General features: G+C 35.6%; 2 protein-coding genes across 8 annotated transcripts in view; both read right to left on the reverse strand.

Annotated features, from left to right (window-relative positions):
• LOC107724803 (tyrosine-protein phosphatase non-receptor type 6-like) overlaps positions 1 to 16135 on the reverse strand; it is a 20971-nt gene extending 4836 nt beyond the window's left edge. Inside the window, exons 1-14 of one of the 3 annotated variants that reach the window (XM_016533857.1) lie at positions 16031 to 16135; positions 15663 to 15807; positions 15409 to 15437; positions 14417 to 14539; positions 12428 to 12622; positions 7592 to 7772; positions 5221 to 5337; positions 4634 to 4759; positions 3471 to 3567; positions 3259 to 3338; positions 3007 to 3153; positions 2709 to 2843; positions 984 to 1138; positions 339 to 406 (exon numbers count right to left, since the gene is read on the reverse strand). In XM_016533857.1, the coding sequence (XP_016389343.1) occupies positions 339 to 406; positions 984 to 1138; positions 2709 to 2843; positions 3007 to 3153; positions 3259 to 3338; positions 3471 to 3567; positions 4634 to 4759; positions 5221 to 5337; positions 7592 to 7772; positions 12428 to 12622; positions 14417 to 14539; positions 15409 to 15416 (1432 nt within the window). In that variant the 5' untranslated portion in view covers positions 15417 to 15437; positions 15663 to 15807; positions 16031 to 16135. Of the gene's footprint in view, positions 1 to 338; positions 407 to 983; positions 1139 to 2708; positions 2844 to 3006; positions 3154 to 3258; positions 3339 to 3470; positions 3568 to 4633; positions 4760 to 5220; positions 5338 to 7591; positions 7773 to 12427; positions 12623 to 14416; positions 14551 to 15408; positions 15808 to 16030 lie in introns of those variants that run through there. The other 2 variants (XM_016533858.1, XM_016533856.1) reach the window with 2 other exon arrangements.
• A 2730-nt stretch (positions 16136 to 18865) lies between these two features.
• Positions 18866 to 25105, reverse strand: part of LOC107724784 (chromodomain-helicase-DNA-binding protein 4-like) — a 27305-nt gene continuing 21065 nt past the window's right edge. For all 5 annotated transcript variants that reach the window (XM_016533819.1, XM_016533817.1, XM_016533821.1 and 2 more), the window contains 8 exons: positions 23141 to 23235; positions 22745 to 22985; positions 22400 to 22459; positions 22146 to 22310; positions 21945 to 22053; positions 21338 to 21470; positions 21036 to 21231; positions 18866 to 20177 (listed from right to left, as the gene is read on the reverse strand). In XM_016533819.1, the coding sequence (XP_016389305.1) occupies positions 20002 to 20177; positions 21036 to 21231; positions 21338 to 21470; positions 21945 to 22053; positions 22146 to 22310; positions 22400 to 22459; positions 22745 to 22985; positions 23141 to 23235 (1175 nt within the window). In that variant the 3' untranslated portion in view covers positions 18866 to 20001. The remainder of the gene's footprint in view (positions 20178 to 21035; positions 21232 to 21337; positions 21471 to 21944; positions 22054 to 22145; positions 22311 to 22399; positions 22460 to 22744; positions 22986 to 23140; positions 23236 to 25105) is intronic.

The following is a 25105-nucleotide window of genomic DNA, read 5'->3' on the forward strand; positions in this document are numbered from 1 at the left end:
CAGGGTGAAGATTTTCAAAAACTCCGGTTGCAGTGTTATCGTGTAGACAGCGAAACCGGAGTTTTTGGCTTGTGATGTCGGCGCCTGCGCTGTTATTGCTGCCTACTGGAGACTTTTTCAGACTTCTGATTGGCCAGCATGGCTTTACTTTTGAGATTATATCGCCATCTGTTGGTTTGGCATGCTCTTGACAGTGCTTCATAGCATGGGTTTGCGTTTTCATGTGGACGGAGATTTTTTTTAAAACGGAAGAAGGAAAAACTCATAAATACCCGTGTACGTGTGGACATGGCTTAAGAAAACATAAAAAATCTTAATGCAGAGTGATATAAACTCACCTTTAGCATCAATGGTATCTATAAGCATGTCGATCACCACAATGGTTCCTGTTCGTCCGATACCAGCACTGCCAAAACACATTAAGCAACAAATAACTGAAGCTATCTCTTCAAGCTTGCAGAGGTCTTGAGACACTGAATATCCCATAGCACATTAATACTAAAGAGTAAACAAACTATTAATTTAAAGATTTAGAGTGGGAAGTATGGGATCATGAAAAGTTCAAGCATGTACTGTGATTACGAAATGCTGAGTCGTGTGACAACTGCTTAAACCTCCCTGCCTAAGACTGTCAGCGTGTATTACATTTCTTGCCAAGACATGAAATGTACTACACTGTTGTTCTCATTGTTAATAATAAAATCAAAACTGCATATGTTAAATGATCTTTACTTTTTAGAACAATTTGGAGTAACCAGTTACCAGACTACAAAAAGAGGAATTATGGCTTTTCCCAAAGATGTAAAATGGAAGATAAGCAGCATTTAAACCGGCATCAGTGTTCAATGCTGCCCATAAAATGTCAAGAATATTCAGATGTATATTTTATGGACATCTGAAATAGCATGAAATAGCATGTCTTATGCTCATGAAGCCCCCAAGCGGGGGATGAAGTTATAAGAGGCTCTTTTGTGAGTAAGTACCTGCAGTGGATGATCATGGGTCCAGTTGAAGACAGTTCGTGCTGTTTGATGTTGACCTGCTCCAGAAAGCTAAGCACTCCACCAGGCTCTTGCGGCACGCCGTGATCAGGCCAGCTCAAATATTGGTAGTGCCAAATGGTGCGAGTTGGCTCTTTCTGGTATCAGAAAAGTAAAGAATTTCTGGTTTAGTTTTACTTACTATATATATATTTGTTTGGCATGTTGTTACTAGGAATGGGCGATACCTCTTATTTCGATATCGATCCGATACTGATATTTTCAAGTCGAGTATCGTCGATATTGATACCGATACCGATACCTATAAACTAAATTGATCTTTTAAATTATTAAAAGAATATAATCAGAAATTATACTCACTTAATATTAGATTTTAAAGCCACGGTTTTTTTTTGGTTTTTTTTTACATTTCATATGCCTTTTTTGTTTGTTTAATTTGTTTAAAATATCCTATAATTGTATTTTAGCCCTTTACTGGGGCAGTAACCTCAAAGGTGCAACTATACCTCTAAAAGGGAGCATATTAGTACCATACAAGTATGCATGCTTTAAGGGTAGATAAGTTACAAAGATGCACCTTTGAGGGTACCTCATGAAAAATAAACATGGTGTTACATAAGTACTAAAATTTATTATTATTATTATTATTATTACCATGGTAAACTGGTTACTGCAGTTTTAGTACAAATACTGTGGTAAACTGTGGTTACTGTAATAAAACCATGGTTATTTTTTGTAAAAGGCTGCCAGGCTGTTGTACCCATAAAGGTGAAACTTTAGCATATTTTTTCTCTGACAGATTTATTAACAGCAATTACAGAACAGAACACAATCCATTAGAACTTTTAACAACCAGTTTAAATAAATTTACTTGCACAAACTAGCCAATTTAAAATAAATATTACATGTACACAAAAGTTTGGGGTCAGTAAGATTTTGTAATATTTTTTAAGTCTCATGCTCACCAAAGCTGCACTTATTTGAAAAAAAAAAAAGAACGCTGTCTGTGATTGATTGGTTCTGTCTTTCAGCATTTGCGTGTGTTCCGATGAGCAGGAGAAATGGTTCTATCCAACACAATTATTCGCTAATATAGTCTATTTTTCCACTTAGAAGCTTATTTTATGCACTGAATTTCTTGATAAATAAATAAAAATTAATGGTTAAAAAAATGCACTTTAGAATCGATATTTTTATGTGAGGATCGATCCTTTCGATACAACATCAGTATTGAAAGTATCCATACTTAAGGATTGATCCTCCCATCCCTAGTTGTTACAGATAATTTTAATGTACATTGTTAGTTGTAAGAGTTAGTGTTCAAGAAAAACTCAATACAAACTGCATTTAAAAATGAATATAAATTTCCATTTTTAGGCACTCAAGTCTTAATTTGTAAGTTTTTTTGTTTTTGTTGTTCTTAAATTTTTCAAAATCCTAAAATTAAAGTCCTAAAGTGGTCTTACCTTTTGACTTTTTGATCTAGCCATAATGCAACTGTGCTGTGTTTGTCAATAACAGAAAGGCCATATTTTAAAGAGACAATACTCTTTTCTTCAAACGGTTTTATCAAGGCAAAGGTATGAAATGCATTGAAAGAGAATGACATATAGGGACAGAATCTGGGCCGCAGGTGCTGTATGCAGAAATGTGGTGTGTGCTTGTGTGAATGGTTGCACAGAGGTATTGAAAAGACTGTTTTCTTACCCGATGTGGTGCTGTGAGCTCCATCACTCTGATCTTGTAATCAGCGGCATCCTTCTCAGACAGTAACGTCACCACATATCTGCCTGCTTCCTTTGACTCTCCTTCAATAGTAGGCCAGTATGGCACACACTTATTCTGCAGAGGGCGCATGCAACAAAAAAAAAGAACTGTATATTTTTAGACCTTGAAATGTTACATTAACAGTCAAGAGATGTTCTACTAATAATAATACTAAATAGAAAAATAGAATTAAAAATAGAATTCATTATAAATTGGAAGAATGTCAACAATTACTAACCCGTCCTTTTTCAACCTCCCTTGTTGTCATGACAATTACTCGTGACTCTTCTTGCCATACCATTTGCCAGAAATTGTTTACAGTTGTTAAGAGGCAGCCTTGACAAGCAATGTAAACTTTCTGGTAATCAATATCCATTAATTTGTTCTGTGAGCAAAGACATAGAGAAAGAGTGGAGGAGAGAAAAGAGAGGGTTTAACGAAATAATTTGAGAGATTTATGATTATGTTGTGATTTATGTTGTGGACGTACTATAACATAGTTGGCATTGATGTAATCAGAGCCGACAACATTGGGATCTGCGTTTTGCAGGGTAACCCTAGTGTCATCAACTGAAAAGAGAAGAAATTAGAATATTTATTATAAAAACTGTCAAAATCTATGCAACTTATCACTACTAAACTTATATTTCATTTATATATTTTTCAAAGAAATACTGCAGTGTGATCAGATTCATTGCTCACAGGGAAGGATGTTCTTATATCTGTTTTTGCTTTTGTTTTCTGGTCTCATTCCTTCATCTCTGTTCTTCGTTACCTTAGTTTCCAACTTCTGCAACGCCTGCAAGCAGAAAAACAGATTTATAGATCAGAAATAGCACAGATAGTACGAGAAATTAAGATAGAAAGTACAAATGACCACATCCTGCCTGTTGAGAGTAGCTCTGAACAACTGTTTGGATGTGGTCTAACCTTACTACGACCAGAGATCATCTTAGTACGAACGCACTAATTTTAGCAACAGTTGATCAAATTCTTTTTGCCAACCCGTACCAATTGTTATAAGTACAAAAAAGACAGTAAAAATGCATGAATTGACTTTAATCAGAAGCTCATGTAAATGTAGATGATGTAAAAAATAAAAAATAAAAACTGATGGCAATAAAACATATGCCTGCGACTTCATGTCTTTTTGTCTTTTATGTAATAAATAAAATATGTAAAACAAACAAAAAAATCTATATTTAATTTTTTAATTTCTTAAATAAATCCAAATAATTATCTCTTAAGATCTAACTGCTTTGAAAGATCAAAAAGTGGGGCAAAGGCAAAAATGGATTATGCTGAGTGGGAAATACAGCCTCTGTTGTGGCCTAAGAAACTACAGGCTGCTGTTAGGAGGTGTGAACTTATTAACTCCAGCCTGCGAACCCAAAACTATAACACAAATCTTTCAAAACGTGTGTGGGACTAAACCTTTTTTTACTTACATGAACTAATCTGCAGAGTTTTAATATTATTTAATTTTCCATTCCATTTATTTTATTTATTTATTTTCTGTTTTTGCAATTGTGGTTTCTCCTAGGCAAGTTGATGCTCTCGTTGATTCAATAATATAAAATCTGACAAAAATGGTATCATAAATATGATTTGTTTAGCTCAAATCGTGTATTTTTTAGGCTGGTCCATAGTATAAAACAGGTTATTTTGACTGAAAAGCAGGAATTCCATATTAAAATATTTCAGTTCATTTTCTTTCAAGTAGCATAGCTGCAATATTTTCAAAATAGTTATTTTCCAAATAAATCCCACAATGTGTTCATCAAATATTGCTGTGCTTCTAATGCATTAACAACTTGTGATTCATCTACAGCAGGTGGTGAAAAACCTTTAAACATGCCACTCACATCAAACTCTTCCCAGAACCCAGCTTTTATCTTTTTATTAGCCCCGTCCATGTTATCTGAGGTCTGGCCGAGCTGCTTTACTCTGCTCTCAATATCAGCTGCGTTCAACCTTGTGGAGTAATAAGGCTGAGGAAAAGGGTAGACACCAAAACAAATGCAAACAGGGAGAAGAGCAAGACATCAACACAGACAGACAGAAAAGAATAGGAGACAGACAACAGAAAGGAGGAGAGAGACAGACAGAAAGGGCGAAGATTAATCACAGCATTAAAGGTGCTTCCCACAGTTCTTTGTGATGTGCCATTTTGTCACACTAATAAATAACTCTTTTTTTCCAGTCAAATCTCTTTACCTCGGTAGAACAGATGCTCTTAGTTTCAGCTTTCTTACAACATTTTTAAAAAGGTTTTAGATCGAAACATTTCAGCTTAATTTCTCAAAATGTATAAGTTAACATGACCAAACCTAACAGTCAGTTTCCACAGTGCTGTGGTTAATACCAGTAGCTGCTTAGTTGCTGATGCTTTTGTTGAACAATGATTTATGTTGGTATGAAAAAAAAACCTCTCATTACAAATGTTCCTTACCTGTCTGAGGTAAATCATTGTCCCAGACAACTCCTCAATACCAGAGCGTTTGAAATGCTCCACAAGGTCTGCCAATGTGTCAAAAATGTCTTTACCACCAACTGTGTAACGGTCATTCTGAAAATCAACATGCATAAGAAATTAAAAGTTAACCAGTCAGTTGGATTCATACTCAAGGGTAACATGGGGTTCACTGGCACCTTAACTGGATGCCAAAATTGATCTCCAATTAGTTATTAAAATTATTAAAATATAAACAACAAGACAGCTATGTATTTTTCTGTTTAAAGAAACATTTATACTGTGTGAGAAAGCATATTATACTTTGTTTTACTCGTAAATGTCACTTCCTTTGAGATTACTGCATTTACTTTTGACCAACATGCCAAGGTCATTTTAAGCGGATGTGCCTCATCTGTGCTGAAAATGTCCAAAAACCTGTTCTCATAATCTTGTAAAGCATGTGTTTCATTTAAAACCAAACATTTTGAATAGGTTTGCTTGAAAATTTGCTAATGCTATCCTTATCAAAAATGAACACATAAATGGACGTTCGGATTGTATTTGAATAGTACAACCTGTGAGAATGCTCTTTCATTAAACTTTAAATAACATCACCAAAACGGCAACACAAAAGCTTTCTGTGTCTTTAAATCAGATTAACAGAAGCTGTCCACTGGTGAGAGCTTACATTTTCTTAGATAAAATAGGGTTAGCATAGGCTGATTTAAAAGGTTTAAGGCCTTAACAGAATTGTTTGGTTCTCTGAGCTGATTAGAACCGTCTTCACAGAACACAGTTTGTTCTGTTAATCTGCTCAGAGGGCAACAACGCAACGATGGTGTTTTGTCTGCTTTGAACCTCACTAAAGCACATGCGCATACGCACATACCAGTGGAATAATAAACAATTGACAGGCAGTGCATTGACCTGATTTTCCCTTGGTGATATTCTTCTACCATTCATTTCAACAGCACAACAATAGTGCTTATTTAGAGCCCTGAGTGGAGCATGACCACCCCCGCTGCCATTTACTCACACACACTCATGACTCAAAGTCCAGCTGCGTTTTTCAGGTAAGCGCAAGCATGTGAATCAATGTCATAATGTGTGTACCATATGTATTTAAATGCTTTACTGTTCCTATCTTTAAGTATGTCAAACATGTTTATGTGTATGTATGTCAAACTGTGTGAATCTGTACAAATGTCATATGTACAGTGGGTACGGAAAGTATTCAGACCCCCTTAAATTTTTCACTCTTTGTTATATTGCAGCCATTTGCTAAAATCATTTAAGTTAATTTTTTTTCCTCATTAATGTACACACAGCACCCCATATTGACAGAAAAACACAGAATTGTTGACATTTTTGCAGATTTATTAAAAAAGAAAAACTGAAAAATGCTCAGTATTTAGTAGAAGCACCCATTTGATCTAATACAGCCATGAGTCTTTGGGAAAGTGTACATTAATGAGGAAAAAAAATTAACTTAAATGATTTTAGCAAATGGCTGCAATATAACAAAGAGTGAAAAATTTAAGGGGGTCTGAATACTTTCCGTACCCACTGTATATCTGTCAGAGTGCAAAATATATTGCCAGTTAAGCAGGTTTATTTATTTGTTTATTTTTGTTATTTCATCACCATGGAGTCATAAGTTTCTATCTGACATTTTTTCCCAAATTGAGTTATTCACAAATTCTTATTCTGTGGCAACCTCTTTACATTATGTCATTTTTAAAGTTGTGTACATTTTGGAACTTTTTTATTTAGAAAGCAGAAAGGTTCTATCTACAAAGTATGTGGAATGCAAAAATTTTTGAAGCTCAATATCTCAAAACCAATCAGAATGCAGATAGAACCTTACAAGGTGATGTTCCAGACCTGTATGGTTTTCTTTCTTCTGTTGAACACAAAGGACCATATTTTAAAGAATGTGTGTAACCAAACAGTTGTTGGTCCCCACTGACTTCCACAGTGTGGATTGTTTGGTTACCCACATTGTTCAAAATCTCTTCTTTTGTAACAAATTCAACAAAAGGTTTGGAACAATTTGAGGGTGAGCAAATGATGACAGACTTTTCAGTTTTGGGTGAACTATCCCTTTAAATACTGTGTCGTTGATCAAGTTGTTAAGATCTATACAAAAGTACATTCTTAACTAGATCCATTATTCTATTCTATATCTAAATGACCAATAGTGCCCTTTGAAACACTCTTAAACAAAATCAGCATAAATCCTATTCATTTTGTGATTACTTTGTATTGATAAGGGGCAACACAGAAATGTTATATATATATATATATACAAATGAATTGAGAACATAGAAAAATACATTCATGTATGAGCACATGCACAAGCACTTACATTGCACATGATCTTGATGTGGGAGACCCTCCTACCAGCACTGGTCATATCATCGGTGAGCACAGACAGAACAAAGTCTCCTGGTTTGGAGAGTGACTCCCTCACCAGGAACGTCCCAGGCTCATCACGCTCACGGAGCAGCTTCTCAGCATTGGGACCTGACAAGTGGCCATGGTACCACCTGAAGATACAAAAACAAAGGGGGAGAAAGTAGTTGTTAGATGTTCTCATAATAGAAAAAAGTAAAAAGTTGTAGTAAAACGTACTTTGTTATTTATATATGAATAGTATTTCCTGCATGCATAACATTAATTAATTGAGGTCTCTGACGCAAACAAACCTGTCAAGGTTTAAAGGACTAAAAATAAAAAAGAAGAGCCAAATGCAGCTGCACCACAAACCAATGCAACCATGAACACAAAAACAAGAGACTGAACATTTATGTCACATCTATATTTCCAGTGTGCATATGTTTATTAGCAATCCATTTTTGGATCCTGATGCAAAAGTATGGCAGTCCTCACGCTCTAGCATACTAAAATTTTAGTTAACAATTGGGCTCAGTTCTCAATTTCTACATCTTAGCTTCCTGTACTGCGGTCGGAAAATTTTCTGATGACAAGATTTCTTGACTCGAGACTTTGGTGTATTTTTAGCTTGTCCTTCCTTCTCTCTTCTCTTGAGAAAAAAAAAGAGAGGCTTGCTAAATCGCCCTTCTGGGGGTTCTTCCATGATTGCTCTTTGACAATTACAGCCAGTGAATTATGATTTTGCTGCTTCTGAATAATAATAAATGTAAAAAATATAAATAAATAATCATGTACTTTATCATTATATTCTTAAAACATTTATGATAACAAATACAACGTTAACACTAATAAAAATAAGCAATTGCTAATATAATATCAATGTCAGTTTCATTTATTAAACACAACCAAAGTTGACAATTGTGCTGTAAAACAAGTTAAATAGAAAATGGCACACTACAAAACAGACTAAAATAATTGATAAAACAGTACAGTATCATACTAAAATACAGTGCAATGATGCTTTATCACTTGTTATATGCCAACAAAGCCTCAAAAAGATAGGTTTTTATCTTGGACTTAAAAACAGATGAAAGAGAGAAAGAAGGAGCAGATCTAATAGAAATAGGCAAGTCATTCCAGAGACTGGGGCAGCTACCAAAAGGTGGAGTCACCCCTGCATTTATAATAGTGTAATTTATATTTTTAGCTGACTACATCTTGTTAATGCAAATCTTAAGTTCTCTGTCTTTACTAAACATATCCATATGACCAAAAGTTAAGCATATGTGACTGGAACACATATCAGCTGGACAACTGTCTTATTGTTAAGACACCATGTCATGCAATCAGACATCTTTGTGTTTCTAATCATCAACAATCAGCAATATTTTCAGTGCATCTCAATCTTTTTAGATTTTTATTCTTTTTATTCTTGCTCTTTTATGTTTTCAATTTTAGACTGGTCTTGGGATCAAAGTTACAGGCTCATTAAACAATATTTTATATGAATGTCAAATCTATATACATTACACTATCTGTCATTGCAAATTCTATTCCAAGGTATCATAACTTGCGTGATAGACTTGAGAACATAAGTTTCTTTCAACATAGAAACTCTTATGTGTAAGTCTCTGGTGACCATGTTCTACATTTAAGTTGCTTTAAATGTAAGCATTCACTCTTTCAATGAAAGTCAGTTGTTCTGGACCCCAGTGACTTTCACAGTATGGCCAAAAACAGTTGAAAGATTTCAGAAAACATCTTTTTTGTTACGCAGAAGAAAGTAAGTAATACAGGTTTGGACTGACATTAGGGAGAGTAAATTATGACAGAATGGTTTGTTTTTTTCCGCGATAACTTTCTCATTAAATATCTCTAAATTCTAGAAAATACCAGAAAGAATGTTCCAGAAAGTTCTATGGTGTTAAAACCATGACAAAAAACACACTCTGGGGCAGTTGGTAACACGTAAACAAAGTAAGCCACTGTAACACTTTTATGGGACAAAAATGTCACACTGAGTTTGCCTGTGACTTCAGTTTGCATACTTTAGGTTCTCTGTCCGTTAAACAACACCCATCAAGCAGCTCATCATGAGCATGACCAAAAAAAGAGAAAGAGATAGACAGAAGTGTGTAGGACAAAGAGCTAAGAAAGACAGGGGAGAGATGACGGAAGGCCTGAATGGGTCTGGTCACTGTTTGCAAATGTGTCAAAACTAAAGTTTCCAACCGCAGTTGAGAAGAGGAAGTCAGACACATGGCAGAGGGAGGGGTGGAGTGTGTCTGCAATTCAAGGTGCATCAAAATGAAATAAAAAACTCAGTGACCAAGATGGTGAAGCTTTGGGATCCAAAAGGCCACACTGAAATCTGGGATTCAAGATTTTACGTACACCTGAAAATAAACAGGATTTTAAAAACTTAACAACACACCATATTTTTTTAGCATAAAACGAATAAGAAATTTTCAAGACTGCACTATTTCTAAGTCACTAATCAAATAAGCAAATTCATGACACTGATCATCAGATGCTTTTGCTTCTATTGATCATTGTGGACATGATCATCAGGTTTTACACAAACTTGTGGAGCTCATGCAACTTGGGTAAAAGTCACAAACCAAATATTAAGATGTACTGAAATTCAATTCAACATTTTACTCAAAATGCAGATAATAATATAATATAATATAATATAATATAATAATTTGTAACTGAAAAAAGTAATTACATGAAATAATGCAAAATAGACATTTGTACTAGCAGTCTCAGACATATGCACTTTAATTTATAATTATTGTCTTCTAAAAATGATTAAATTATTTATTATTCATAATTACTACAAACTTACTTAACTTTAACTTACAGTGCATTAATCATTAGATTAATCATTAGTTTAATCAGCTTTAGTGCATTTTTGTTTAGACAGTCTTAATTTTAGTGAATTATTGTTCATTTTTTCCTGCATTAGATTACCTATACAAATAAATCTGAAATAGTTCACACTTATATGTGTTAAGTTTTTTTCTTTTGCACCATACAGACATTGTGTGCAGACAAAGAAGGGAAACTGATAGAGAAAAAATGAATGAAGTCCGAAATATCCGTGCATAACATGCATTTTTCATTCCTTATTATTACAGCCAACATTCACAAACCTAAATGCAAGTATGGTTAACTAAAGGGATGTCTATCTTATATTAGGCATGTTAAAAAGTTTATGATTAGCCATGCTGATGTAGTAGCAGACTGATTTACATGACAAGAATGTGCATTTGGTGTAATCATAAAGCAAAGAGACCATCTTAAATGATTTATACTTGCTGATCACATTAACATATCTCTTGCTGAACTAAATTAATCTGCTGCTGTTTGGTTTTACTCTTTATTTGATAAGATTAACAGTAGTGGTGGAAAGAATTTTGGAGATTTGTATCAAGTTTTGTTCCTCAGTTTCTGACGTAATTGAAAGTAGAATGTGGAAGAATTCCAATGTGTGATAAAATGACTGATCATGTGCTGCTAACAAAATGCTTTTACAAAATCAGTACACCAACAGCAGGGACGGAAAGTCCTCTGAGGTGACATTTTGTGTGCACAATTTTACTGTGGCAGTATTACAGTCAGTAACAACTTTTACCATTAATTTGCCATTAACCTTTTGGCATAGCGACCAGTGTTGGGAAAGTTACTTGTGTCTAACTAACTAGGCCTATATTCAATGTAGTTAACTTGTTTTGTTTTGTTTGTTTGTTTGTAGCTTAGCTACACTATGAACTATTAGCTCTCTAGTTAGCCACACTAGCTAGTAGCAAAAACTAATCACAGTACATTGAAGCTCTGTAGTTAACCACTTTTTGTTAGCTTGCTGTGTAGCTTGAGTAGCATTTATCTGCCACAAATAAAAGTTGAGGCTCTCAGTTAGCATAACAGTATTTGAACAGATACATTTACATAAAATACCACTGCTAAATCTACAAAATGCCTGAACACTCTCAAAAAGGAAAAACTTTCTTTACCGATAAGCTATCAACAACAGTAAAATAAATGTAAATTCTTAGCCTTATGAGTCAAAAGATTTTCCATGTCCAAAATATTGTGGCTATGTTTACATGGACAATTTGACTATTGTATCCACTACAGCAGCAGACTAAATATAAATTTGCAAGCAGGATTTTCCAAATACTCAAATGGCGCTTATCTGCGTTAAGTTTAACTTCAAACAGTGAAGTAGCATAATATGAGACCTGGAAATGCCACATTATGACCTTTTGAGTTTTTCGCTTTTTTTTTCACCTTCCAGCTGATATGAATAAAATAACAACCTAACTGTAAAACCAACTGAAACAGCATGAATGCAACAACAATGATTGATGTCATTCATTGTGGCAATATAATCAATATCAGTAAGCAGTATAAACAAGCATGAATATAATGTGTATGTGTTTCTATGTATCTGTGTTTGGGGGCCCTCATTAATTGGGATATGGTGTAGCAAAAGCAAACAGAGTGGAATAGTTGAAATGGAATAGTTCCATACGCAACCTATGCAAACATCATAATCAGAATATTTGACATGATTGAGAAAGTGGATATAACTATGCATAGACAAGGACAGCAAACACAGATGAAACTCATCCTAAAAACCTGTACTGGTAATAATGTCACAGAAACCTTTGAAATATGGTATATAAGAGTCTCACAAACAAATTAGATCAAACTGAAGTCAAATAAAACTGCTTGTATTAGCTATTTTGTAAATACATCTGTACATCTTCAGGATGAAGGGTCAAATATTATGGCTTACCTCTCAGTGGTGGGATCAGAACAGTTTAAAGGGTATTTGAGCTCAATAACGGTCCCATCTTTATCCTGTAGAGTTCCATGATCTCCAGTGTAGTATTCTACCAACTCGGCCAAAGTCGCAAACTTCTCCCCACCGTACAGGTCGTAATAATCACCCGTGTTCTGAATCCTAATGTGTGTGACTATTTCTCCCACTCTGAGAGATAGAGGAAGAGAAGAAAAGAGGACTGATGATGCATCATGTTCAGTAAAATTTAATTATAATACAATTTAATTATAATAATTAATCCAGGTCCCCAAACATAAACTGGTTTAAAGAGAACATAATGTCACAGGAAATGGAGTAATAGTAACTTCACAAAGTATGTAGAAACTCTACATGAGTGTGAGGTAATTACTTGACCTGAAGTCTTTTTCACAAACGATGGCAGTAATATTTTCCATCATAGATACTGATTACACATATTCATCCTTGCAAGTGTGTCTTCCTGAGAACAAGTCATTATGCTCTCCAAAAATAGCTGTGTTCAAGTATGCCAGCAAACTAGATTTGGTTACGGGGTTTGGAACCAGACTAAACAACACACCAGATATGTGGCGCAGTAAAGAGGACACAGTAACATATAAATGGAGGACTCGTGGGAATGCAGGTTCAAATCTGAGCCCAGTCATTCCCATTCACTTCCTCTCTCCCTTCATTTTTTCAGCTTTATAATATCCTATTAATTAAAAGCTTAAAAGCTTGTACATAAAATCTGAAAAAGAATTTTACTCTAAATTAGAATGTTAGTAACCGTTGATTTCAATTATTGTTGTTAATGTTGTAATTTACCCCTAAATAAAGGTTTACTAAACTACAAAATAATTAAATGAAGATGGCAACAAAACCATACAAACACAGTTGATTTGCAAATATCAAAACTGAAAAAAGTATGATTAGTTTCCAGGCTACACCCAGAAAATATACCATTGTTATGAACTGCAAGTATAGACAACATTTCAGAATAAAACAAATTAAATATAATGGTCAGAATCATACGGCACTACATGTGCCAATTTTGAGCTGTTGACACTGATCTTTGCCCTTTAAAAAAATGAACTGACATTACACTGGCATTTAGTAACATCAAATAGTTGCGTGACAACATCCAAGTCATACATCACATGCAATTATACAAATCAGCCTATTGATGTTTTCCGTTATTAAGCAGACACTTTTTATATTAAGTAGATCAAAGAGAAATAAAGCTATTTTATGTCCGGAGCATATTTGATAGTCTATATGCAAAACAAGCAAATTAGGTTTTACAGTCTATGAAAATGAATAAAAACACATATAGACAAATGTGTGAATTATTGCATTGTTATGTGAAGTGAACTAAACTGAAATGACAGTTGCTTGGCAGATAATGAGTAAAAGAAAAAAGAAGAAAATAAAAACAAAAAACATTTGCTTGAAAACATATGTCCATTAATATTTTTATAGGTCAGAAAACCACAACTCACACAAAGCTTCTGAAAAGAAAGAAAAGGTGATGCATATTATATAAATACAGAACCAAATTATCACAGCTTATAATGAAATAGTTATTCCCAAATTGTGCGCGATGTCTGTCTGGTGAAAAGAAAAGCGGCTTGCCATCTATTCCAAAAAAAAGTGTAATAAAAAAGTAATAATTGGTTTGTAGGGAAGTATATAAATGTTACTTGACAAGCTCTAGAACTAAACACGTCAAACAAAACAGAGTAACAAAGACAAAAGCTCAAACCAGTCAAATACAGAAACATTCAGTAAATAAAAAGAGTTTTATGCTTTTTAGCCAACACAGAAAGGCTTCCTTTTACTAGAGCAGAAAGTAACGGAAAGCTATGAAGGCTATCTATCACCCAATCTGACCTCAGCTTATCCTAAGAACCAAATTTTCTCCAAATGACATAAAAAGTGGCTGAAGATAGATATTTTTATCATATCAAACCGAAAGTGCTGTACCTAACAGACAGGGAGAAATCGCCCACATTCTTCTTGCTGGGTCGGGCCAGGAAGCTGCCATGGACACCTCGGGTCTTCAAAACGGACTCTGCGTCTATTCCAGACAGATCTCTGTGGAACCACCTGTTCAACATGTAAATGAGCCTATGTTAGAGTCAGACATGCTAGAGATGATAATGTAATAGAGTGGTTTCACATGAATGGCACAACATACTGTTTGTGGACAACTTAACTGGACGCAAGCCAAATATTTCACAAAAAGAAATGTATTAGGTTTTAAATGATAAAAAGCAATATGTTGTTAAAAAAAGACAAAATATTTGCACAATTTGTAGCAGTGTAGTGCAATATTAGTGTAACACATGCATAGTTAATATGACGAACTACACCTGTGGTTAGAACACCTGTCTGAACTCGAGGGGAACTGACTTAAAACATCCACATCTTGACACGTTTAAATTTAACTGCAAAAATGGCTCAGAAAACCTAAAAAAAATAAATAAATAAAAAAGTTTTGAGAAAATCTCTAGCATAATTTGTTTGCACATTGATCTAAATGATTTTGAATTTCGTTATGTAATGCAAATATATTCATGCATTTAAAAAAAGTGTCCAAATACTTTACTTTATAGGTACAGAGGGTAAAATATGTGTGTGTGTGTGTGTGTGTGTGTGTGTGTGTGTGTGTGTGTGTTATGGTGAAGCACATGCAAAAACAAGTACACTCTACCAAGGCCTACCAAACCACCAAGTGCATTTGCAGAAATGCACATACACATGCAGCCAGACATGCATCAGCATATAAATACACCTTGCACATTGCAGTTATGCTCACACACACACACACAAATGCCTTTTTAAAAACACATGGCAAGACTCACAAATAAGAGTCTGTGGTGCAAAACATAAGAGTAGCAAAACTGAAAAGGGGAAGATGAGGAGTTGAACAAGATTGGAACAAGAGAACAAGTGCAAAGTCTGTCTCAACTTACCGGACCATCTTCCTTTTTTAAATGTTCCTCTTCCCGTCAAAAGGAAAAAGAATTGAATGCACATTAATATTGTATTAGATATGATATAGGCATACACAATAATCCAGAGCAGTAAAGACTTCTTCTCTTCGTGTCATACGTCAGCACTCATCCTCTACTTTTCCCATTTGCCTCTCTCTTTCTATAACCAGTGCAGTGACATTCCTCCACACAACCAACCACAGCCCATAATCATTTGTCTAGCGGCTTCATACCTGCCCGCTTTGCCTCTCCTTCTCTCTCGAAATGTAAACAGTTTTCGGTGCTTTGAAGAGCAGGTCGTCCTGACAGTGTATATAAGCCTGTCGTATGTCCCTCCCTCTCTCACTCTCTCACGCACTGTTACAAACTTCTTCCTTCCTTTTTGTGGCTTTTTCATAAAACAGTGAAAGCAAACAAGAGAGGTATAGACAGATACAGAGATGTCAGATGAATTTCTGTTCCTTTAAGTTCTTTTTGTCAATAACTAATTATCAGACATTATCAGACAAACATCCAGCTCAGCCTTTGAAACTACAAACTAGTCAAATAGAGGAACTACAGGTATAGTGCAAAATAACAATGACAATGAAATGCAAATGACCTCTTATTGCTTCTTCTCTCCAATGGCTTTCTGAATTAACTTAATCTTTCTTTTGCTCCCTGTTTTTCTTCTTTTATGCCTTTTTCCTCGCAGGTTGATTTCACAGGCCAGGTGTCATTGAGGCTAACAGTTAAAGTCCATTTTGTTTAGTTGTACATTGCACTTCCTTGTTTCCAGACCTCCCTCTCTCACTAACACAAACACACAGAAATAAACACGAGGACGCACATACCTGACATATGTTATGGGCTGTTAATTGCATAATTTACATTATTATTATTACTACACCAAAATGGCCTAAGATACATATGTAAAACCTTACCTGCCATAATGCAACACATGGCTAAAAAAAAAACAAGGTTTTAGTCTTATTGTTATTTAACTATAATAATCCTGCTTCACACTAACATTCAAAAAATTGGGGTCATGAGATTCTTTAATGCTTTTAACAGAGGTCTCTTGTGCATATTTGATTTGATGTGCATTTATATATATATATATATATATATATATATACTACCAGTCAAACGTTTTTGAACAGTAAGATTTTTTATGTTTTTTAAAGAATTCTCTTCTGCTCAACAAGCTTGCATTTATTTAATCCAAAATACAGCAAAATCAGTAATATTGTGAAATATTATATAAATAAAATAAATTTACTATTTAAAATAACAGCTTTCTATTTGAATATATTTTAAAATGTAATTTATTCCTGTGATTTCAAAGCTGATTTTTAGCATCATTACTCCAGTCTTCAGTGTCACATGATCCTTCAGAAATCATTCTAATATGCTGATTTGCTGCTCAAAAAAAATGTTTTTTATATGGTTAAAACTTTTGCCTGACACAGTTTAACACATGTTAAGCTAATACATCCATCCAGAAAGGGGAATAATTTTTGCCTTGCAAATATCTAGCCCTCTAGTCTCTAGGTCGCAACTATAATATTTGAATACATGTAAAGTCCAGGATCCAATTTCATGATACCACATAACAAAATGTTTTTCAAAAGCTTCTCTAAGTGACTGTTCCTAAAGTTACTGGTAACATGGAACCATATTTACAGATACACAGACAGATAAAAGATATTTAGAAAAGATGTCAGTGGTGAAGGTGTGTGTTCAGTAAGAAAGTTGAAGATCAAATATCCTCAATCCTAAACACACATTTCTAGAAACACCTTGCCATTTGACAGGTGATCATATAGAGTCTGGGCTGAATATGGTTGGTTGGATTATAATTTGGAGCACAGAAAGGCAGATAGCACTGCTGAACATAAAAGCTGTTTTGAATCTGATCCTGGCAGCAACAGGAAGCCCATGAAAATATGACTGCAAAGAGAGGTTTCAACCAGCAGACTGGATCTAGAATGTTGGAGCATCTTCTAAAAAATGGCAAATATGTTTCTAAAAATAATTCAAAGATCAACCATCTCAATTTAATCTAAACTGACAAAGTAAGTACCATGGTAAAGGCATGTTTTTTGGTGATTTACAAGTATTGTTTGAAGTCCCTTACCCACGCGACATGCTTTTGTCCTCTTCTCTTCAATACGTTGTACACACACACACACACACACACACACAGTTATCCGATGTCCAGTTCTGCACTTGAATGGAATGGATCAAACACTGTAAATGTGCAATGCAGATTGATTTAACAACAAAGAGAAGACTTGACTAACTAATCTTGACTTGTGCATCTCTTTGCAAATCTTCTCTGCCCAAAGCATTTGCTCTGATAAGTTGTCTGCCTCCACCCTGCCATTTTCGTTAATTGACAATTTCCCCATCCTGCTTTTTGTCATCTATTAACTTCTCTCTCTGCACCATCCTCTGCTGTTCTCCCCTCCAAGTAATCTCTCAATATGATCGCTATGTTTACATGGAAACTAATCAGTTTATAAATGGATTGATGTCTTAATCAGATTGAGAAGCTTCCATGCAACACCTCAATTCGACTGAACTTGATCCAAATGAAATTTCGGTACTGTTGAAAGGAGTTGTGTAACAACAAATGAATGGCCAAACCCTTGAATTTTTTCCCAATCTGATTCAAATTCAAAAATACCTTGCACACACACAGTTCTGTGATTCATATGGTTCTGTATGTCTTACAAACTGGTCTGTATAGGAGACTACATTTTTGCTACTTGTGTATACCATCTGCAGAACACGTTTGAAGATCCAAATGGAATCCATGAACTTGATTTTAGGGAATTAATAATGAACTAAAACAAGGTTAAATGTATTAAAAACGTGCATAATCACAAAAAAAAAGCTGAAATGTAGCTAAAAATCAAAAGAAAAATTAGCTGAAATATTCAATTAACAAGGAAATGTATCCACCTTTTTCTTGTTGTAAAAATGGGCGCGGCCATTTGTAAATTCTATGGGTCTGGCTTCCGGTCTCATCTGCGTCCACTCCGTCCAGCTATTTTTAGCTGAGCAAAACAGTTTGTTTTGCTGCTTGATATTGAAAGTTGGTGTCTTATCATATTATTTTAATGTATTATCTTAATTATGAACTCACTGGTTTGTAGTGCAAAGTTTTACCGTTTACTGCACGTTGTTATTCTCCTCGTTATTTACCTATAGCGGCTAATGAACCGGAAGTCTCACCCATAAGCTTACTTCCGCGTTGAAGAAAAAAGTGATGATGGTTTTCCTAAGTCTAGTTACAGAGCAATATTTCAGCAGAACCACCATCAAATTTAATCCAACACCAGGCTTATAAACGTGTCAGAAACACTGATTTATAATAGAGATCAGTGGTCAGAAAACCAACTTTATATATATAACTTAAACTACACCTAAATAAACAGAGAAAACGCTGCACGCTTTAACTTTTTATTGCAGGTCTGAAAAAAAAAAAACAGATAGAAACATAAGACATAACAACAATAACAGGGTAACAACGATAATTACAAAGTGAGATATTCAAACCTTCTGAAAGTGTGAGTTTTTTTCACCTGTGCTAGGGGGATTTTCTCTTCTCTTATAGGAAAAAGAAACTTGCACTTATTCTCTAGTTACATTATACACAAGCCAATCAGGAGAGAGAATGGGGAATAAATGTGGATTTTTTTAACAAGCACAGAAATATTAATAAACAATTGTGAACATAGAGCTTGACTTTTCTTAAAGCAGTAGTTCTCATAATGTAAAACAAATCTTGGTTATAATATATATTTAATCTAACGGAATGGAAGGTAATTTGATGACCTTATAGAAGTTCTGACCCTGTCACAAATGCATTTGTGAAGTCCATTTGACATTTTAGATTTCTGAAGAGTGCCTATGTGTTTAAGAAGGGTAATTCTGCACAGCCTGCATCAGTGGAGTATTACCTGGCAGTCTATTCGGCAATATGTCACCAAAGTGTGGACTCGGCATTGGGGACAGGTACTGTGTTTATATCAGCATAAACTTTTCACTAGGCTTCCAACTGCTGCTTGACAGTACTTACAGTACAAGAAGTTGGAAACTACATGATGTTACATTTCAAGCTTGGAGCATAATTGTGGAAACTCAGAAAAATAGCGAAATAACTAGTGTGAATTACAACATAAAACACACCTGAGGAGGAAAGAGTCCCCACTGGCAAAGATCCATTCCACGCAAAGCAGAAAACCACACCAGCTCTTCAACCTTGCCCTGCTTTGACTACAACAGTGCAGAGGAGGTGATCTGGAAAACCTCGACTGGATATATACTGGAGAATGATTTGGGTGCTGTGTATGTGGGTTGGAATGCCTCTAAATTGAGCTTAAATGTTAGGGAACCACAGTGTGTTAGCTAGGAACCGCTCCACTCTCCTTCCGTCCAAACTAGTGTAGGCAGCTGGAACTTATTTCAGATATATACAATGCATCTGATCCCCTGACCCAGGTGCATGTCTGTATGTGTGCGAGATGATTCCTCATCCCGTGACTTATGGGAGGTACGAGTGAAAAATTCATCAAGGAGTCATCAGCGTGGCGCCTGCGTCTGTGTGACCTCCGGTCCTCGGCTGGCCAGCCGGCTAAGGATGCTTCTTTCTGACATCTGCAGCCGCACAGCGACGGGCGGTATCCGAGCAATGGTTGCCGGGAGCCGGGTGACATCTGCCTTCATGTCGCTGAGAAGCTCCTCCAGTTGTTTAAGAACTGACAGAACAATTTGAGGTAAGATAGATTTAAGTAAATGCATTCATTTTTGGCTTTATACAACATTAATACAGCTACAGGATGCAATAAGCAAGCCAAATGTGTTAAAACTATGCTGAGATACTAAGTGTGAAGTTTTGTGGCTTTGAGCAGTGCTGTGCTGGAAACACTGTTCTAAGCTGTTAGAAGCTTTGGCCATTTTACTTTCATATTTAATGTATAATTTAATTTTTTAATGATTTTATGTTGCTATGTTCAAATTATTTTAAAACATTTATTTTATAGTATTATGCAATTATAGCTATGTAAATAAACGCAATACGTACAAAAATCACAATGCATAAATCCACCAGGCCTCTGTAACTATTGTAGTATCTATTGTCAAATCTAGCCTAGTCAAAAAAACACTACATTGAGACTTAGAATTAATTTACTAGGTTATCTCTGGTTGTTTAACAACAATTAAGAAAATATAATGTTGATGTGTCACGAAAATTGACAAAACTGTTTTTTGATTTGGTTTTATATTGAAAAACAAATGAACGAATGACACCTGGACTTTCAAACTGGATTCATATTCAATTTGGTTTAGATTAACATTTAATTTGCATTCAAATTCAGTTCAATTTCAATTCAATTTAGATTAAAAATTCATTAAAAAAAATTCTGATCATCTTTTAACTTTGAAAGAAATGATAATGTATCTGTGAGTAGTTTTTGTCCCGGCAACTAGACATAATGGAGTTATTTTGTTTTTAATTTATTTATGTTTTTATTACACTTCTGCATTGCAAAAGTGTGTCCAAAGCTGTGTGGTAATTTATTCTGTGCAGTATAGAGTTATGGGAATTATTGTACCTTTGTGTAGAACTGCATTAGCAGGCTTGTTTCCTGACATGGACTCTTTACTGAGGTGCTGGTGTGACTCCGCCAGACACTCCACCTCACTGAAGCGTGTGTTGAGTGCCATGGAGGGGTGAGAGGGGTCCTCTGTCATGTTTAAATACGCAGCACGTCTGAGCTGCTCCTCGATCACCAGAGCCTGTTCCAACAGCTAAAGACAAACACATGAATGAAGCAGTTGAAAGAAGAGCCATGTAGCTCTGGGGAAACACTGCCTGGCAGTTTGTACAGTTTCGTAATATCTGTGCATCTCTAACCTTAAACCTGCGAGCAAGAAACTTGTTTTTAATCTCAAGGAAGTTTCCTCTACTCATCTCTCCCTTAAAGGGCTCATTGAGGATGGCGAACCTCGGGTCATTCTGTACGTCCTGCCAACGAGCGTAGCCGTGACTGATGGTATAGAGGTGAAGGACATAACAGACAGTTTCTGATATGAGATATGTGATATAATGTAAAAGTCTAAACACACTGAATTATGTTGCTCATGTCATGATCTTAGATATTTTGTGTTCTAAAGGCTTATGCTCAAATGCAAGAAATTCACTCTGAAGACATAGATTATTTATGTATTCATTTCTAAACAAAACTAGAGGTAAAAGTTTCCACTAGATTGCTAGTACAGGACAGTTTTGATTTATTTAACATTTCTCGTCTACTACATAGTTCCAGTACTTCTGTTTGTATTACTTCAGTTTTAATGACTTTATTATTCTTTTAAAATGCAGAAAATTTTCATAAGAAGGAATTAATTTGTGTGTGCAAATTTTGGACTGGTAGTGTATTTTAAATAATACAAACAATAAAAAAACAAAATAAAAAAACAATAAATAAAAATAAGATTCAACTTAATGGTGTTAAGGATACTGTATGATACCAGCCAGCAGCCAGTAGTCATGGCGACGATGCCAGATCTCGTAAGTCTTCTTGGTGACCGTGGCGGCTCTCTCTTCATTCTGCCAGAGAGAGTGAAGCTCTGGAGAGAGAAACAGAGAGTTCATTGATTCAAAATTCACCGGCATGTACACATACACACACACACACACACACAGTAAATTCCCAATGTACCTGTGAAACCTCCATCAGCAATGTTAAACATGAACCTCTGCTTCACTGCTTTCTTCTTCTCCTCACTCACTCCATCCCCTCCTCCGCTTGTTTCTTTGACATTCTCTCCATTTTGCAGCTTAGCGGAGTCCTCTGACTTCACGCAGTCCTTCTCGTCTTTCAGCTCTGTTTGAGGAGAGAGAGAGAGAGAAAGACAGATTATTCATTGTAACAGTTATCTGAGGTATAAAGTTGCTATTTGTGTTAGCATGTACCTTTCTTCTCATCTCTTGCTGGGCTAGTGTCCATTTTTTCTGTCTTCTCTTCAGATTCTTCTGTAATGGAGTAAGACAATATTGATGCTATGTGTGATCGAGGTAGTGCAAAATTTAGAACTGAAGAACTGGCTCACTTTCAATTCAAGAGAATTTGACAGTTTATGTATTTCTTTGAATTTTAAATACATCTAAATTCAAATTGCAATCCCGCATCTGGTTTTGCTACACATGGGGACCTTTACCAGAAAAGTCATTTTCATGGAGTAGATATTAAGAAAGTCAAATCAAATGGAAAATAAATTTGTATTTCTGTATTATTTTAGGTAGTGCTTAGCACTTCACCTTTGGTTTTGGATGTGTCTACACTGCTTGTGGCTTCTGAACTTTCAGCTTTGAGATCTGAAGACGTGTTTTCCTTCAATTCAGTGGACTTCTCTTTGTCCCCATCCTTTTCATTTTCTTCATCTCTGCTTCCTCCATCCTTTTCTGCTGATGGTGAGGTGGTCTCTCTCTCCCTGTCCCTATTCTCCTCTTTCTTTGCTGGACTGGGGGATTTCTCACCTTCATCAGGAATCTCAATGATCTGAGAAAAAAAGAGGGGATGTGAGAATGAGAATTGGAGACAAGAAGAAAGACTAAGTGAGACAGGCAGGTGTTTACAAAAGGAAAGTGTTTAAAAATTCAGAGAAGAGAAACAGGAAGGTGAAGTGAAAAAGTGAGACTGTAAATAACAAGTACCTCATCTTCCTGTCTGGAGCCTTTTGTCTCCTTCTCTCCGTCCAGCTCCATCTTCTCCTCCAGCTCTTTTACGTCATCGCTCTTGGAAAGGTCTTCTGTTTGGATAAAAGGGAGTCAGATTAATGTGTAATAATTGGCCATGCAGAGATACTAGACAAATTATCTGTGAATCAAGAACAAATCCTCTTCTGGGAATAGATTTTTAAAAAATGCAACTTGTCATAAAAAGGTTGAATTATTTGAAATTATCCGTTTAGTTTAGTTTTTTTCTTCATGTTCACTGGACCACGTGACTTTTGTTGGTAACAACACATAAATTTTGATAGACAAAAACTTTCATAATATTAATGTCATTGACCCATATGGGCCAGTGTTATTTTAGTATTAGTTTTATGTTATAGCATTTAAATATTTATTAATATTTTGATTTAGCTTTCATTTGTATTTAGGGATGCTCATTTTAACCGGTTAACAGTTAACCGACCGTAAGAATTTTGACGGATTAATACAATCAGTTAAACGGTTTAAAAAGTTTTTTTTCAGTAATTTATCAAAATATTTAAAAAGGTTGCCTGCATGGTTAAAATACGCTACGCGTATTTAGAAAAAAAGTCGCATTTTATTATTTAATTCAGAAATAGACCTAATGCCGACGCGAAATGTTTACAAACATTATAATAAACACTGTAAACATAGCTAGACTATTTTAGTTCCCCTCACTCCACAACAATTCCTTTCAATTAACAGTAAACTATTTAGAAAAGAACAAGAATTAAAAATATAAGAAGCTAGCTATATAAACGACAAGCCAAACCGAATTCATTTAGGCTAAAACGAAACTTGGCATTGGATGTATTTGAATGCCAAAATATTATTTATTGTGTAGCCTACTTCCCTCACTTTCCAATATCCACACAAAACAAAACGTTTTGCATAACATCACGGCGGCACAGTGATAACGCTTAACGGCACAGATTTTACTACATATTTAAACTGAGCGATGTGTTTTTTTCCATATGAAAGTGAAAGTGACATGTGGCCAAGTATGGTGACCCATACTCGGAATTAGTGCTCTGCATTTATCCCATCCAAAGTACACACACACACCCAGAGCAGTGGGCAGCAACCCTCTACATTGCGAGTAAATCACTCGCATATGCGACTAAATCTTTACTCTGTGCGACTAAATGATGTCTAATATTAGCCAATTGCTAATTAATTCTCAGATTTTACTCGCCAGTGTGTGAGTTGGAGGCTAAGTATAAGTTTAGCTCAGATATATTTTCACTCGCCGAACACTCTGACTGAGCGCTTCAGAGTTTCACTCTCCGCCAAGCAATCTGTGCTGTGTTTCAGTTCAACTGAATGGATGTGAAACGCACCTGTATTTAACGTACCGTAAACTCTAGTGTGAAGGCGCACACCTCGCCGTCGCTTTGTTTCACACACACGCAGCGAGAGAGGGAGAGAGAATTGACGCGCTACATATAAACGATATTCTTTGTTGTATTTTGCTGTCAAAAAAATAGTTCCTTTGGAATTCTTCAGCTTTCAAGAACTACCGCTTTCTCCAGTAGCGGGCGGAACTAATGCGCAAACGGCAATCTCATTGGCTGGCGCTCACCTATTATCGTCCCTGTTTTGATTTCAGCAAATCAGTTCGAGCGAACCCACACAACCTTGAATGTACACCAATAAAGGCAAACCTTTTACAGTTCCGATTATCTTTATGAATAAAAGGAGTAGTTTCTTCCACTGTTAGAAGGAAAAATTCAAGTGATTGCGCCGGCATGCGCGCACACAGTTAAGCATTTCTACCTTGACAATGCAGCCTGTTCATTATCATAATAAAATATAGTCAGTCAAACAGTCGTGGCCTAGTGGTTCGAGAGTCGGACTCGTAACCCAAGGTTGTGGGTTCGAGTCTCGTACCGGCAGGGATTGTAGGGGGGGGGGGGGGACGTG

This window comes from Sinocyclocheilus rhinocerous, unplaced genomic scaffold, assembly GCF_001515625.1.
Source record: "Sinocyclocheilus rhinocerous isolate Xijiao unplaced genomic scaffold, SAMN03320098_v1.1 scaffold1717, whole genome shotgun sequence".
Classification (NCBI taxonomy): domain Eukaryota; kingdom Metazoa; phylum Chordata; class Actinopteri; order Cypriniformes; family Cyprinidae; genus Sinocyclocheilus; species Sinocyclocheilus rhinocerous.